The sequence below is a fragment of the Lotus japonicus genome, chromosome 1, assembly GCF_012489685.1.
Source record: "Lotus japonicus ecotype B-129 chromosome 1, LjGifu_v1.2".
Classification (NCBI taxonomy): Eukaryota; Viridiplantae; Streptophyta; class Magnoliopsida; order Fabales; family Fabaceae; genus Lotus; species Lotus japonicus.
In genome coordinates, this window is record NC_080041.1 from 108,061,715 (window position 1) to 108,074,985 (window position 13,271).

Below are 13,271 nucleotides of genomic sequence, written 5' to 3' on the forward strand. Positions count from 1 at the left end.
TTGGTTAAAAAACTACATCTTCCAATATTCCTAATTAAGCAAAGTTTTTGTGTATGAAAATGTTTCAGTTGGATATTATCACGAATATGTGGTGTTTTTAATTTAAACATGATTGAATCCGATTAAAATCATTAGTTATTAAAATCGGATCAAACTTGTCGGTCCGATTGGGAATCAAGACCTTACTCGGTTCAATTCTATCTTATAATCAGACTCGATGAAAAATAATCATCAAAAATCAATAAAAACCAGCTAAAACTAAAATAAAATAGTCCAAACAGGTTCAATTAGTTTGATGTAGTTTTTTTCTTCTAGAATATGATTTAATGCGACATTTCAGTACGATTAGTTACTCGTAGTTAATTCTAATAAAGATAACTTACTTTACATTCTAAAAAGAAAAAACTCATATAAAACTATTAATTCATATGTTGACACGTAATTATAACACTAATACTCCTAGTATTTTTGGTAATACTAGTTGATTAGTCCACCAAACCAAATAAAATGAATTAGCACACCACACGCCACTTCCTTACTCGATGATCTAACTATCCAAAACCATTGGCTTTTACACATCAACCGCGCCCACAGTCCTAACACCAAAACCAGAAACCAGTCACCGGTTTTGTCCCTCAAAAACCATTTTCCATCCAATTCCCGAAAACCAGGAGCATTTCCCATTTGTTTGTATTTAAAAATAAAAATAAAAATAAAAATAAAAATTGTTTTTGGTTGTGTGTTTGTTTGTACATTCCAAAACCGCTCTGATTATTACAGACAGTGGATGGATCCTCACTCCACAATATGTGGCGATTCGACCGCACCCTGCCACCTGATCGTGCCTGCCACGCGCCCTTTTCTTCTTTCCTCAATTTTTGTACCCATTTGCATGCACTCCCTTTCCACCTTTCTCCCTCTCTCTCCTCTCTATACTGTACCTTCCTGTCAGAGATTCCGTAATACATGACCCTTCTTGAGGGCATTATCCAAGGCACCAAAACCAAGATGACCTTCTCTTCAACTTTTTTTTTTCTTCTGTTTAATAACTTTGGCACCAATAACTTTAATACTAAAAATAATTTTAACTATTTTATACATTTTTTTTATAAAGATTACTTAGTGGACTAGTCCGAGGCTTCTCCGGTTGAAGGTTTGTCGAAAGTAACGTAGAAGTCACCCATTAAAAGAGTTGTCTCTCCATCTACGATGAATTTGCGTATTCGAAGATTGTAATGAGTACATAACGAGATAGATGAGCTATTAAGACACACTTAACTCCATACTTTAGACACATTGCCTTGTGAACACGTCAAAGGCTTCTTTGGCTGAACGCTCGCCCAAGACGTGTAAAAATCCATGAATGACCTGATATGATCTATGTTGTGAAACTTAGCCGACTCCTCAATGCTAGCCAAAAGCCTTCTTAGATTGAAGGGTAGTCCTCTCGTATGACAAGCCATTTGACAAAAATTGGGCAGTGATGATGTAACATTTATGGCATATGCTCGACCCCCTATTAAGCGAGTGATATAACATTTTGTAGCATATACAAATACAAGAGCCTCGATTGCTTAGGGCTAAAGTTGTAGATAGATAAGGATTAGAGACTTACCTTTCTTACCATAAAAGAAAAAAAGTATAATTGTAATTAGACATATTTTCCTGACAAACCAAAAGCGGCTAGGTTTAGGGTTTCTATCTCTAAGTGATTATAAGTCTACTTTCTTGATTCACTAATTGACTGACATGAACGCTGGATAATCGATCATATTTTGAATAAAGACTAACCTAAACTTGATCTTCAATCATAATTAAGACTCTTTATTTCTTTATTGTGCGGAAATTAAACTCAAAACTCTTTCCGCACATTATGGGCCTGTTTGATAGCAATTTTAGTTTTCAGTTTTTAAAACAGTTTTCAGAAACAATTTTTAAAAACAGTTTTCAATAAAAGAAAATAGTTTGAATGACATGTTTTCAAACATTTAGAAAACTGATATCTGAAAACTAAAAACTGAAACTGAAAACATCTTTTATCTGTTTAGGTTTTTTAGTTTTAAAAACTGAAAATAAAAACAGTTTTCAAAAACAGGTCGTAGCAAATAGGTTTCCAATTTTTAAAAACTAAAAACTGTTTTAAAAACAGTAAACAAACATGCCCTATGTATATATTGTCATATGAGCTACCCGTAGTGTTATCAAATCTAATCATATTAAATGCGCCCCTTGTAATTAAGTTGCGTGAAAATATGAGACAGTGGTGACTAGTTTGTGGCTTTTGAGGGTGATCCACGTCAGCTAAGCCCCAATGGTAGAGGGATGGGTGTCCCCATGATTGGGAGTTGGTCCCACGCGCTCCCCACGAGAGTGGTTTGTGTAGCTTAACTAAAGTGGAAAAAACCATGGTTTCATCTTTGGTGTGTTTTTGGAGGAGTATTATAGTACCATTAGTAGTACATGAAACAATTCTCAAGAAACAGCTGCGTATCTCAAAATCCACTGGCTCCCCTGTTTCTCTCTCCCTCTCACTCTCAATTCCACAACAAATATATAACCCTTTACCCCACAATTCTATGAACACAATCTTCTCTCTTACTCCTACATCTTCGCCCTTCACCAACAAATCTTCATCAAGTTCCTCTCAACTTTCTTCTCTCAGATTCCCAATTGGGTCCTCGAAATTCCACCTGAAAAATGCGGATGAGTTGCAACGGATGCAGGGTGCTCCGAAAAGGTTGCAGTGAGAATTGCAGCATCAGACCCTGTTTGCAGTGGATCAAGAGCCCTGAATCTCAAGCAAACGCCACCGTCTTCCTCGCCAAGTTCTATGGCCGTGCTGGCCTCATGAACCTCGTCAACTCCGGCCCCGAACATCTCCGACCAGGTTTGTTTTCCATCATTTTCTCTTCCCCTGTTTCTCCGACCAGGATTTTTTACTCATGTTCGTGTTGTACTAAATTGTGATTGTTGTATTTTTGCAGCGATTTTTCGTTCGTTGTTGTACGAGGCTTGCGGTCGGATAGTGAACCCGATTTACGGTTCTGTGGGTTTGTTATGGTCGGGGAGCTGGCAGCTATGTCAAGCCGCCGTCGAAGCCGTTCTGAAAGGCGCCCCGATTACGCCGATCACTTCTGAAGCCGCCGCCAGCGGGCGCGGCCCACCCCTCAAGGCCTACGACATCCGCCACGTGTCTCGTGACGAGAATTCGGCGGCGTCCAACGAAACTCAGCAGCAGCGAGTCAAGACCCGGTCCCGGGTCAAGCGATCCGTCGCCAAGCTGAAGCCCGCCGGCGAGGAGAAGAACGGTGGCAAGCGAGCCGAATCCTGCTCGGCTGAGCCGGTTGAAGAAGCGCGTGGCGGCGCTGGCCGGGTTGGGTGGACCGGAGAGGTGCTGAACCGGTCCGGGAGCCATGACCATGAGTCCTCGCTGAGCCACCAGTCGGAGGCGGCGAATGCTGCCGCGGAGGGTGAGAGCAAAGAGAGCGAGAGCATAGTGTCTGTGGAGACGGCGGAGAATTCCGTCCTTTTCCGCAATGAACCGGAGTCGAACCGGAAGCGAGTGGATCGAACCGGAGAGAGCAGCGAGGATCATGTTGGTCTGGAGCTGACGCTTGGGTTTGAACCAGCGCGTGTGCATCACGTGGTTCCGGTTAAGAAGAGGAGGATTGAGCTGAAGGGTTTTGGTGGCTCGGCTGAGAATGGCTCTTGCAAGATGGAGCTGGGGCTTCAATTACCGGCTTGATGTTCCGGTTCAGTTTTGACTTAAACCGGCTTTCTGTGATATGTAGAAGAGATCAGAACCCGTTTTGTTGTTTTCTTTTTTATTTTCCTTTAACTTTTTTTTTTAGTATTTGGGCTCAATAACTCTTTTTAATGTGAATGCGTGCTGTCCAAGCTACAAATATGTATGCAATTTGGTTATTGGTATATATGTAGATGAAATGGTACATTTTATGAAATGAGTTAAGTTGTTAAGAGGTATCCTCCTTCCCCTCCCCTATTTTCAATGTTATAGGGAGAAGAAGTAAGAGGAAATAAGTTCTTCTATATAGTAAATGAAGGAAGAATTAAATGAGATGACAAGTTTTTGCAAGTGTGCCTCCTACATTGAGATGACCGAGCTCGGTAGACTAGCCCAAATAGCCAAACCCACTTCATAGGCCCAATTGATCAAATCCATGGGGAAGACCTAGATGATCAATCACATGCTTGTCGACACTAGGTCTTATTGATTTTAATTGCAATTTGGCCATACCCTCATTCATATCTTTTCTACTTGCAAGCCCACAAAGTCCGTCACCAACGAGCCCAAAAACTCGATCTAAGAAAAGTAGTCAGGACAAGCCACCTAGTCCATCACTAGCAAGCCCAAAAACTCAGAGCCCAAGGAAAGAAGTCCAGACAAACCCTAACTTTTGGGAACTGAGGTGTTGGAAGCGAAAGTGGAACAACGTCGGCTCCAATGCTCAACCCAAAACAAATCTCCTACAATCAAAACAAAAATTTGATATGAAAGCTTATATGTCACTTCTTCAAAACATTGCCGACTTTGTCGTAAGCATCTCTGCTACAATGTCTTCAACTACAGTGGTGCACAACACCTCAGAACTAGCAAAAGATCATATATAGAAGAAAGGAGCGATGAGCCCATGAAGGTACCGTTGAACATGATGGTGGCCACAACTGGTGGCTGGTGGGTGGAGGTGAAGGTCGAGGGTGTGAGGAAGCCGCAAAGCATAACCATTAGCAAACAATGAAAAAAGATGGGAAGACGAGAAGATGATGATAAAGGCGAAGGAGGTTGCAAGCGAGAAGATGCATGGAAGCGATACGGTGGGCGGATGAAAATAATTGTGCCACAACAAGGGGAAAGAACCAAACTAAGAAAAAAAAACCCACTTATTAGCTAGGTAGCAAATTCACCTAATGTGGAAGATGACCTACCTATTGCAAGAATAAACTACTTACATAGAGCAGGAGAAGCCTCTGTGGAGGAGAAGGAGGAACCCCAAAGGGTGAGGAGCCCCCAATGGGGGCAGCGGCTAGTTATTGGTTTGCCTTCAAACTCTAACAGAGCTATGTTATTGGTTTGGACTTGTATCACTTAATTTACTATATAAAGCTTGTATTTTTGGCCTATATATGATTGTAATTGGACTTCACATTTTTTGTTCAAATAGGTTAGAATAAAATTTAAGGGAAAAAACTAGATATCATATTACTTATGTTGATCAGTTGTCAAGCTACTTTCATTTTTGTCCAAATTATCAAAAACTAACTACGTATTTTTTGTTTGTTCAATAACTAACTATGTATGAAGAAATGATCAGTGACCAGTACTACATCCTATGATCCATTATTAAGTTGTCACAGTTAGAAAGGAGTGAAGCCCAACCAAGTAAAGAATATAAAATGAAGAGATTAGGCTTTAATTTAAGTATTTGATTATTGGGCTTGGGTTACCTTGACATAACACTACTTTCTCAAATCAACAATTGATCAACAATTGTATGAATTTGTATTTGTCACTGTTTGGTATAGAAAATGGTGTCACTTGATTTGATTGACATTAATAGACTGTATTGCATTTGGTACAGAGGGCAGTACGATCGATATTGATATGGTGTTATACAAGAAATTGTCCATGTTGTTGTAGAATCTCTTATGTGTATGGATTATACCAATTTTTCATTTTATCCATAGAAAGATATATTGTGGTGGTTACTGACGGGTTACTTGTCAGTGGTCACTAGCATGCATTTGTTGGGTTGGCTTGTCACTTCAATACAAGTTTATCAAACAGTATACTCATCAACAACAGAGGTTTTGTTTGTGATCAACTTGCCTTTCTCAATCAAACACCTTGCTATATATACTATCTCAGCTGTCATTCTAGAATCTCAGTGCTCCAAATCAGACCAACTAAAACTACTTGCAAGCTTCATCGATCAGCATATAACTTTTTTGAGGTTTTTTTTTGGAATACTATAGATGCACATGTCATAATCTTGTTTAATTTTGTTTTGCCTTTCTATAAAGAAATGATACCTGCCTGCATGTATTATAAGTGGAATTTGCTTCACTTATGATTTTAAAATTTAGCATATATAATAACCCATGCTGTTATTTCCACTACCCTACTTGAGGCAACCACACAACAAGATAAGGGTGGAGAAACTATAATTAGCCACGTTAAATTCACCATAGATCAAAGAGAAACAAAATTTTGTCATGTTAAGTTTAATGAAAATTCAAACATTCACATGTATATGAATATTATGCATCAAAAGTAGTCCAGTTAGTGCAGATTCTGTGTTCATTAATGCATTTCATTCATTCCTTACCGCTTAGCAAATAGATTGCACTCAACTTTTCAACCCATTGTATTAGGCCAAAATATCAATATGCAGAAATTTCTCACCAGCAATTTTCACAGTTTGAATATAGCACTATGGTCATGATTTTTCCTGTTATTTTGGCGTCTCCATCACTTAGATTATATTCTCTTGGAGGGAAAACCCCATTCAAGCCTTTGACAAAATCTATATTTTTGTTAGCAAAGATTATTTTCATATACAATATATATCCAAACTTTTGATTTCTTAACGGAAATCAAACATATACTAATTATTTGAATCAATTACTCGTTGGTATAATATATTGGTGTGTGAATGTAATTAATTTTCATTTATCACTTGAGTTCAAAATTATGTGTAACTTTATTCTTGATAAACAAAGAAATGTTCATCAAACACGTAACTTTATATATAAACATGCACTACATGTCTCATCATACACTAGCGCATTAGCATATATATAGTTACCACAAAAGCTAGCTTTGTGGCCTTTAAAGGGTCAACAGATCCAATTGATGAGAGGGAAACTATATGCATTCAAGTTCAACGTTTGAGCCTGAAAATTGATGCATGAGAACAATTGAGAAGTGCTCTATGACATATTTAAGTGGAACAAAACCTTATTCTTCCTTCCTTTAGTTTTGTTTTTTTCTGGATATACAATGAAGTTTCATTATGCATGGCTATAAGCTTTTTGAATTGTATGATATATGCTAGCCTAGCTAGCTGAAAACTCTTCCACACTCACCCGCACTCACATCAAAACTCTTAGAAGGATGTGCAAATATAACTAATCCATAACAATGAGTTTTGATTAATTCACATCTTATATTTTCTATTTTATTTCTATTATAAAAAATTTTCTTGTATTTTTATTTATTTCGTATATCTTATTATATATCTATATTTTTTCATTTTTATTTCAATCTCTCTCATTGAACCCAGATGGAATGACTATGGATAAATTATTATTACACACGGGCACATATCCATTCACAATGCTATGGGGTCAAGTGCCCCCACCAAAATTTTGAAGTTAATGAATATCATATGTATAAAATGTGCTAATCTCTCACAAGTGCTTTATATAACTAAACATTATATACATAAAATGTACTAATTGCCTCCCACTAAATTTTTATATTTTAGCATTACATGATTATGTATATGTGTGTGTGTATATTACTCACACAACTCTAATTGTCTGGATTGTTGGGGTTGATTGTCAAGTCCCACATTGCCAAGTTTCTAAAATAAAGAAGAAGGTTAAAAATTAGCTATTGGAGAAGTCCCATATCGCTTATTGTGGTGAAGCAAGAGGAATACCAAGGTTATATATTGGACCTAGGTTCTTTGTTTTTAGATGCACCAGTCAGTAGCACTTTAAGCTTATATCTGACTTAGTTTAATATTTGCTTTGTGAGAGTGTGCTTGTACTGGGGCATTGAGGTGAGAGTGAGAGAAGTCTATGTGTTGTAACAATTTTCATATATTGATATTTCTCTGGTTGTCGGTTTAGACAACGGACGTGGTTTTTTCTTTGGTTTTAAAGTTTCCATGTAATTTTCTTGTGTTGTGATTGTGTTTTATTTTTCTTCAGTTGTATTGTTTCCCAACAGTGGTATCAAGAGCTTCGGTTCGATGAGATATCACAATTCTTAGCATGCTCTGTGGTTGCAGTATTATCTGATCTTCCACACCAGAAAAGAAGTGTGATATTGTGGAGGTGTTGAAGAGGAGGTTTGCAGCTGCTATGTCTTATTCAAGCGCTATGAAGTTTGACATAGAGAAGTTTGATGGAAGAATCAACTTTGGCTTGTAGAAAGTACAAGTCAAGGATATGCTGATACAATCAGGATTACACAAGGCGCTGAAAGGAAACACTTCCAACATGGAGGCCGACAAGTGGGAGGAACTAGATTTGAGGATTGCAAGTACAATTCGTCTGTGTTTGCAAAAGAATGTTCTTGCAAATGTGCAGAATTTGTCATCAGCCAAGGAACTCTGGGAGAAGCTTGAAGGGTTATATCAGGCAAAGGGCATCTCAAATCGGTTGTTGCTAAAAGAGCAATTCCACAATCTACGCATGGATGAAGGTACAGAAATATCTGATCATCTAAGTACTTTGAATAATATTATCTTCGAGCTGAAATCTATTAAAGTAGAGATTATTGATGATGAAGATAAAGCGTTAAGGCTCATTTTATCCCTTCCATCTTCCTATGTTCATCTAAAACCTATTTTGATGTATGGGAAGGAAAGTTTGAGTTTTGAAGAAGTTGCAACTAAAATTATTTCGGAAGAAAGGAGAATGAAAAATGATGAAAGCACTTCATCAAGCTCAATATTGCTAACTGGAGGTGGGGCTAATGGGAAAAAGATCCTTGCAAAGAATCTGGCGTGCTGGAAGTGTGGAAAGTCTGGGCATGTGAAGAGCAATTGTCCAGGTGGAGCAATATCTAAAAAAGACTCTGAGGTAAGTGCTAGCAATGTCTCCCTTGTTCTGGGAGATGATGGTGATCTCATATAGAAGATAAAGTTTGTCCTTATGGTATTTCCGCTATACCATGGAAAAGGACAAGTTATTGCTAGCGGATCAGAAACAGCACACGGGCATTGGTTGGCATTGATGCAAGGTGTGTGGTGAAAGGTGTCGATGGTTGAAGAACTTCCTGTAAGTCAACATGGGAGTTGCACTATAAAATTTCAGCAAGGTTTCGACATGTGGAAATTCTTGGAATGGTTTAGTTCCAAGTGAAGAAAATTCTTGGGATGGTTTATTTCCAAGTGAAGTGTACTCTTTTATGGTGGAGTATGATTGTCGGTATAGACAATGTAAGCAGAAGACGTGTAACTCTTACAATCAAGGTGGAGATTGTTGGGGTTGATTGTCAAGTCCCACATTATCAAGTTTCTAAAATAAAGAAGGAGGTTAAAAATTAGCTATTGGAGAAGTCTCACGTCGCTTATTGAGGTGAAGTAAGGGGAATACCAAGGTTATATATTGGACCTAGGTTATTTGTTTTTAGATGCACCAGTCAGTAGCACTTTAAGCTTATATCTGACTTAGCTTAATATTTGCTTTGTGAGAGTGTGGTTGTACTGGGGCATTGGGGTGAGAGTGAGAGAAGACTATGTGTTGTAACAATGTTTACATAGTGATATTTCTCTGGTTGTCGGTTAAGACAACGGTCGTGGTTTTTTCTCCGATTTTGGAGTTTCCACGTAATTTTCTTGTGTTGTGATTGTGTTTTATTTTTCTTCAATTGTGTTGTTTCCCAACATGGATCCGTCATTGATTGCATAATAAGGATCCACTTATCCGTAAAAGAAGCATGAGAAGGCATAGTTTCTTATGAGAAGCTATTACTTCCATTACAACATAAAAGGCTACCTATAGCTAGGAGGTTTTTGGGTAAAATTGTTCGAGAGTTGACTATTTACCAAAAAAAAAAAGGAAATGTGACTATACATGGCAATTTCCGCTCCTGCTGCACCACAAGGAAAGAAGGTGGACAAGCAAAAGCTCATGCAGACAAGAAGAAGATATGCAAGAAAGAAAAGTTTAAAATGATTGTGATCAAGTTGATCAATAATTAAACATCTTTATTCGTGGCTTAGTTTTGTAATTTGATAGAGAGAATAAAGGGAGGGGGGCGGGGAAAGGGGTTCAACATTCTTTTATAATGAGTAGTTTCAATTTTATTTCGAAAAAAAAGAGTTTCAATTTCAAAAAAATAAATAAATAAAGAAAAAGTCAAAATTTTCTAACTATATATAATATTATGTAGTCTCTTTGAATTCGATCATGGGCAGTTCAAAAAGACCTGCGTCATGATGGTAATGAGTGGTTGTGTGTGGCCTGGAGACCTCCACAGGTATTGTTCGTGAAGTTGAATATTGATGGCAGTTTCAGAGAAGATGCTGGTGTGATATGAGGAGGCGGAGTCATGTGAGATAACTCTGGAAGGTGGCTCGCTGGTTTTATGTCTCATGGTGACTCAGGTAGCGCGTTACTTGCGGAGATGTTGGCCTTGCATGATGGCCTTCTAATTGCCTGGAAGCGAGGTTACCGTCGCTTACTCTGTAAATCAGATTGCCGGGAGCTGGTCAATAAACTGGGTGATTTGAAGTGGATGCGTGGGCAATAGGCACCGTGACATATGGTGGGTTTTTACTTCAATTTCCCCGATTCAAAACACTAGAACAACAAGAAGAGTTGGAGAATGATGACATAAAGAGTATAGATCCATTGCTAAGGAACTTGGACTATATTTTAATATTTTTCATATGACAATGGGTAGGAGCGAAAGTGAAAAATTTACTATTAAAAATACTTGAAAAAAAAACTGTGAAAAAAATATAGATAAAATAAATTTATAATTTTGTAAAAAAAAATTACAGTAACAACAAAAGAGTAATCACTAATTTAGAATGATAAATAGTGATGAAAAAGTAATCAGCTTGTCTACAATTGTGACGACTTTTTTATTGTCATAATTGAATATTACAATAAGTGGCGATTAAATAGTCACTATTAATACTTGTATTTGTGACGATTTATTTTTGTCATAAATGAACAATATTATTAGTAACGATTAATTGGTCACTGTTAATATTTGCATTTGTGTGGACTTTTTTTGTCATTATTGCAATACATATTAGTAACAATATTATCATCACAATAAAATTCAACATCAGTGACGATTAAAAATATCGTCACTAATGTATTAGTGACTCGAGTATCTGTGATGACTAGAAAGTCACAAAATACTCATAGTGACGATTTTTTATACTTTTAATGACGAAAATGATAGTCACTAAAATCATTAATTCTTGTAGTGTGGAGAATTGAGCTCTCTTGGGTTGCCCGCGAAGGAAACTTGGTTGCGGATTGGTTGGCCAAACGTGGTTCCTTTCTTCCTATGTCAGGGATCCATGAGATTGATGCCCCTCCGTCTGAGCTGCAAATTCTTGTAGTGTGGACTTTTATTTTTATTATCTTTGGTACTTTTCTAATGTATCAAAAAAATGTTCACTTGTTAATAATAAGTTTAATCCCTATAAAGATAAGAACACAAAACTAATCAGTAAATCCTAAACCTTGAACATACCATTATCAGTAAAATTTATCTGTACATTTTGTGTTTCGACTCAATATATAATTAAAGATTTGTTAGACTTAATTTGAAATTCTTCTAATAATTTTAATATAAAACTCACCATTGGTTGCCAATTAATGTAATATACAATAAATAATAATATTATTCTCATTACTTTGAAAAATCTAAATATATCTTATGAAAACTCAATGTTCCTAAAAAGGTATATAGTAATCACAAGAGGTGACACAAGTGGTGAATGTACATTTCTTTAAACGATTATGTCTAGACTCCTAACCCGGGTTCGATCTCCTTTGAAGTAAAAAATAATACTTTTGTGGTCAGTGACATTACTACCGTTTCTCGAGCCAGATTAATTACGTACGTAGGCACCTTTTCCCGTGGAGAATGAGGTCAAAGAAAAAAAAACAAAAAACAAGGTATATAGTGTGCACAGTGGTGCGCAAGATTGTGAGGATGAATCACGTAATTGCATTCATCTATGCATTATCATGCGTATATCCAAAGCATAATCACTTTATTGATTTTGCAACACTAATCAAAGATAATATATATTTCCCTACACATGCTCAAAAGAATATCAACAACCTTTCAATCATGATCTTATAACTATGGAGGATTGGTTAGTGGGGGATATCGCAACGATTTTCTCCTGCATCGGTCAAAAGAGATATGTTATTAATAGTCCTTGCACATTAATTAATTTGTTATGCAAAAAATATCTTGGACTTCTGAATCAAAGCAACAAAAAAACATAATTTGGAATTATCAGAGCATTGAATCAATTTCTACATTTTAATTATAGGATGTGTTTGATTCCAATTCTTAAATGTGGATCAAAGTCTCAAACTTGGATCTCCATCATTTGAAGATGTTTGAGAACCAATTGAGAATCGATTCTACGAGTTTGATCTGAATTTGGAAAAATTGCCTTGGTATAACTTCTCCATCTGGCTGATCCGAATTTTTTTTTTTGATAAGTAAAGAAAATATATTGAATGAAGTACATGGGGTACTTCAATCCAATACAAAGAGGAAGAGTGAAAAAGAAGAAATAATGGAGAAGAAATATCTCAGAACCTAAAGACCCCCCGCCCAATGGAGGCACAACTTAATAAAATATGTCTCATTAAAATCTTACCAGGAAAACCCCCTTGGGAAAAATCTGGAGAATGAAAAAGAGTACATATTTTAGAAAGCCAAAGTGACACCACCAAAGGGAAAATGATTATATATCATTATGAAAATCAGAAAAGCGCATTTAAGATATAAGAAGAGAAGATAACCCAACAAAATTAGAGGCCTAAAATCTCCACTGACTAGAAAAACGAAAAATCCAACATAGACTCCACGATCATTCCGTAGTTATTTGACTATTGTTTTTTAAAATTTTGCCTAAAATTTGTTCTATCTATGCTGGAAGCATCATATATGTATAAATTTCTTCAGCATATTCTGTTAGAAATATTAGGAAGATAAGGCTGCGCCGTGGACGAACCATTGCCTTAAAAGCAAAAATTCCGGCAGACCTTCGGTGCAATCATTTGCCGGGTTTGCTCCCCAAGGTTAACACAGCCGCATGTAAGACACTGTGCACTCAGAACCTAAACATGCTGGAATCTCTACAACAATGCTCAGAATACGCAAAAAGAGAAGAACACACATTTTGTATTTCCTATATCTATCCATCTTATTCTCACTTGTGTCCACATATATAAACCAATGGACATCACCTCTCTTCATACTCACTTGATCATGTCCAACCAATCTTATATACTAGTCATGATAT

At 36.9% G+C, this 13,271-nt stretch overlaps 1 protein-coding gene across 1 annotated transcript; it reads left to right on the forward strand.

Moving 5' to 3' along the window:
• The first annotated feature begins 2,479 nt into the window (after window positions 1-2,479).
• On the forward strand, window positions 2,480-3,978 carry LOC130728988 (LOB domain-containing protein 41-like). The gene is made up of 2 exons (XM_057580582.1): window positions 2,480-2,887; window positions 2,985-3,978. Exons 1-2 carry the CDS (start codon window positions 2,698-2,700, stop codon window positions 3,743-3,745), a joined length of 951 nt encoding a protein of 316 aa, XP_057436565.1. The 5' UTR covers window positions 2,480-2,697; the 3' UTR covers window positions 3,746-3,978.
• Window positions 3,979-13,271: the final 9,293 nt, after the last annotated feature.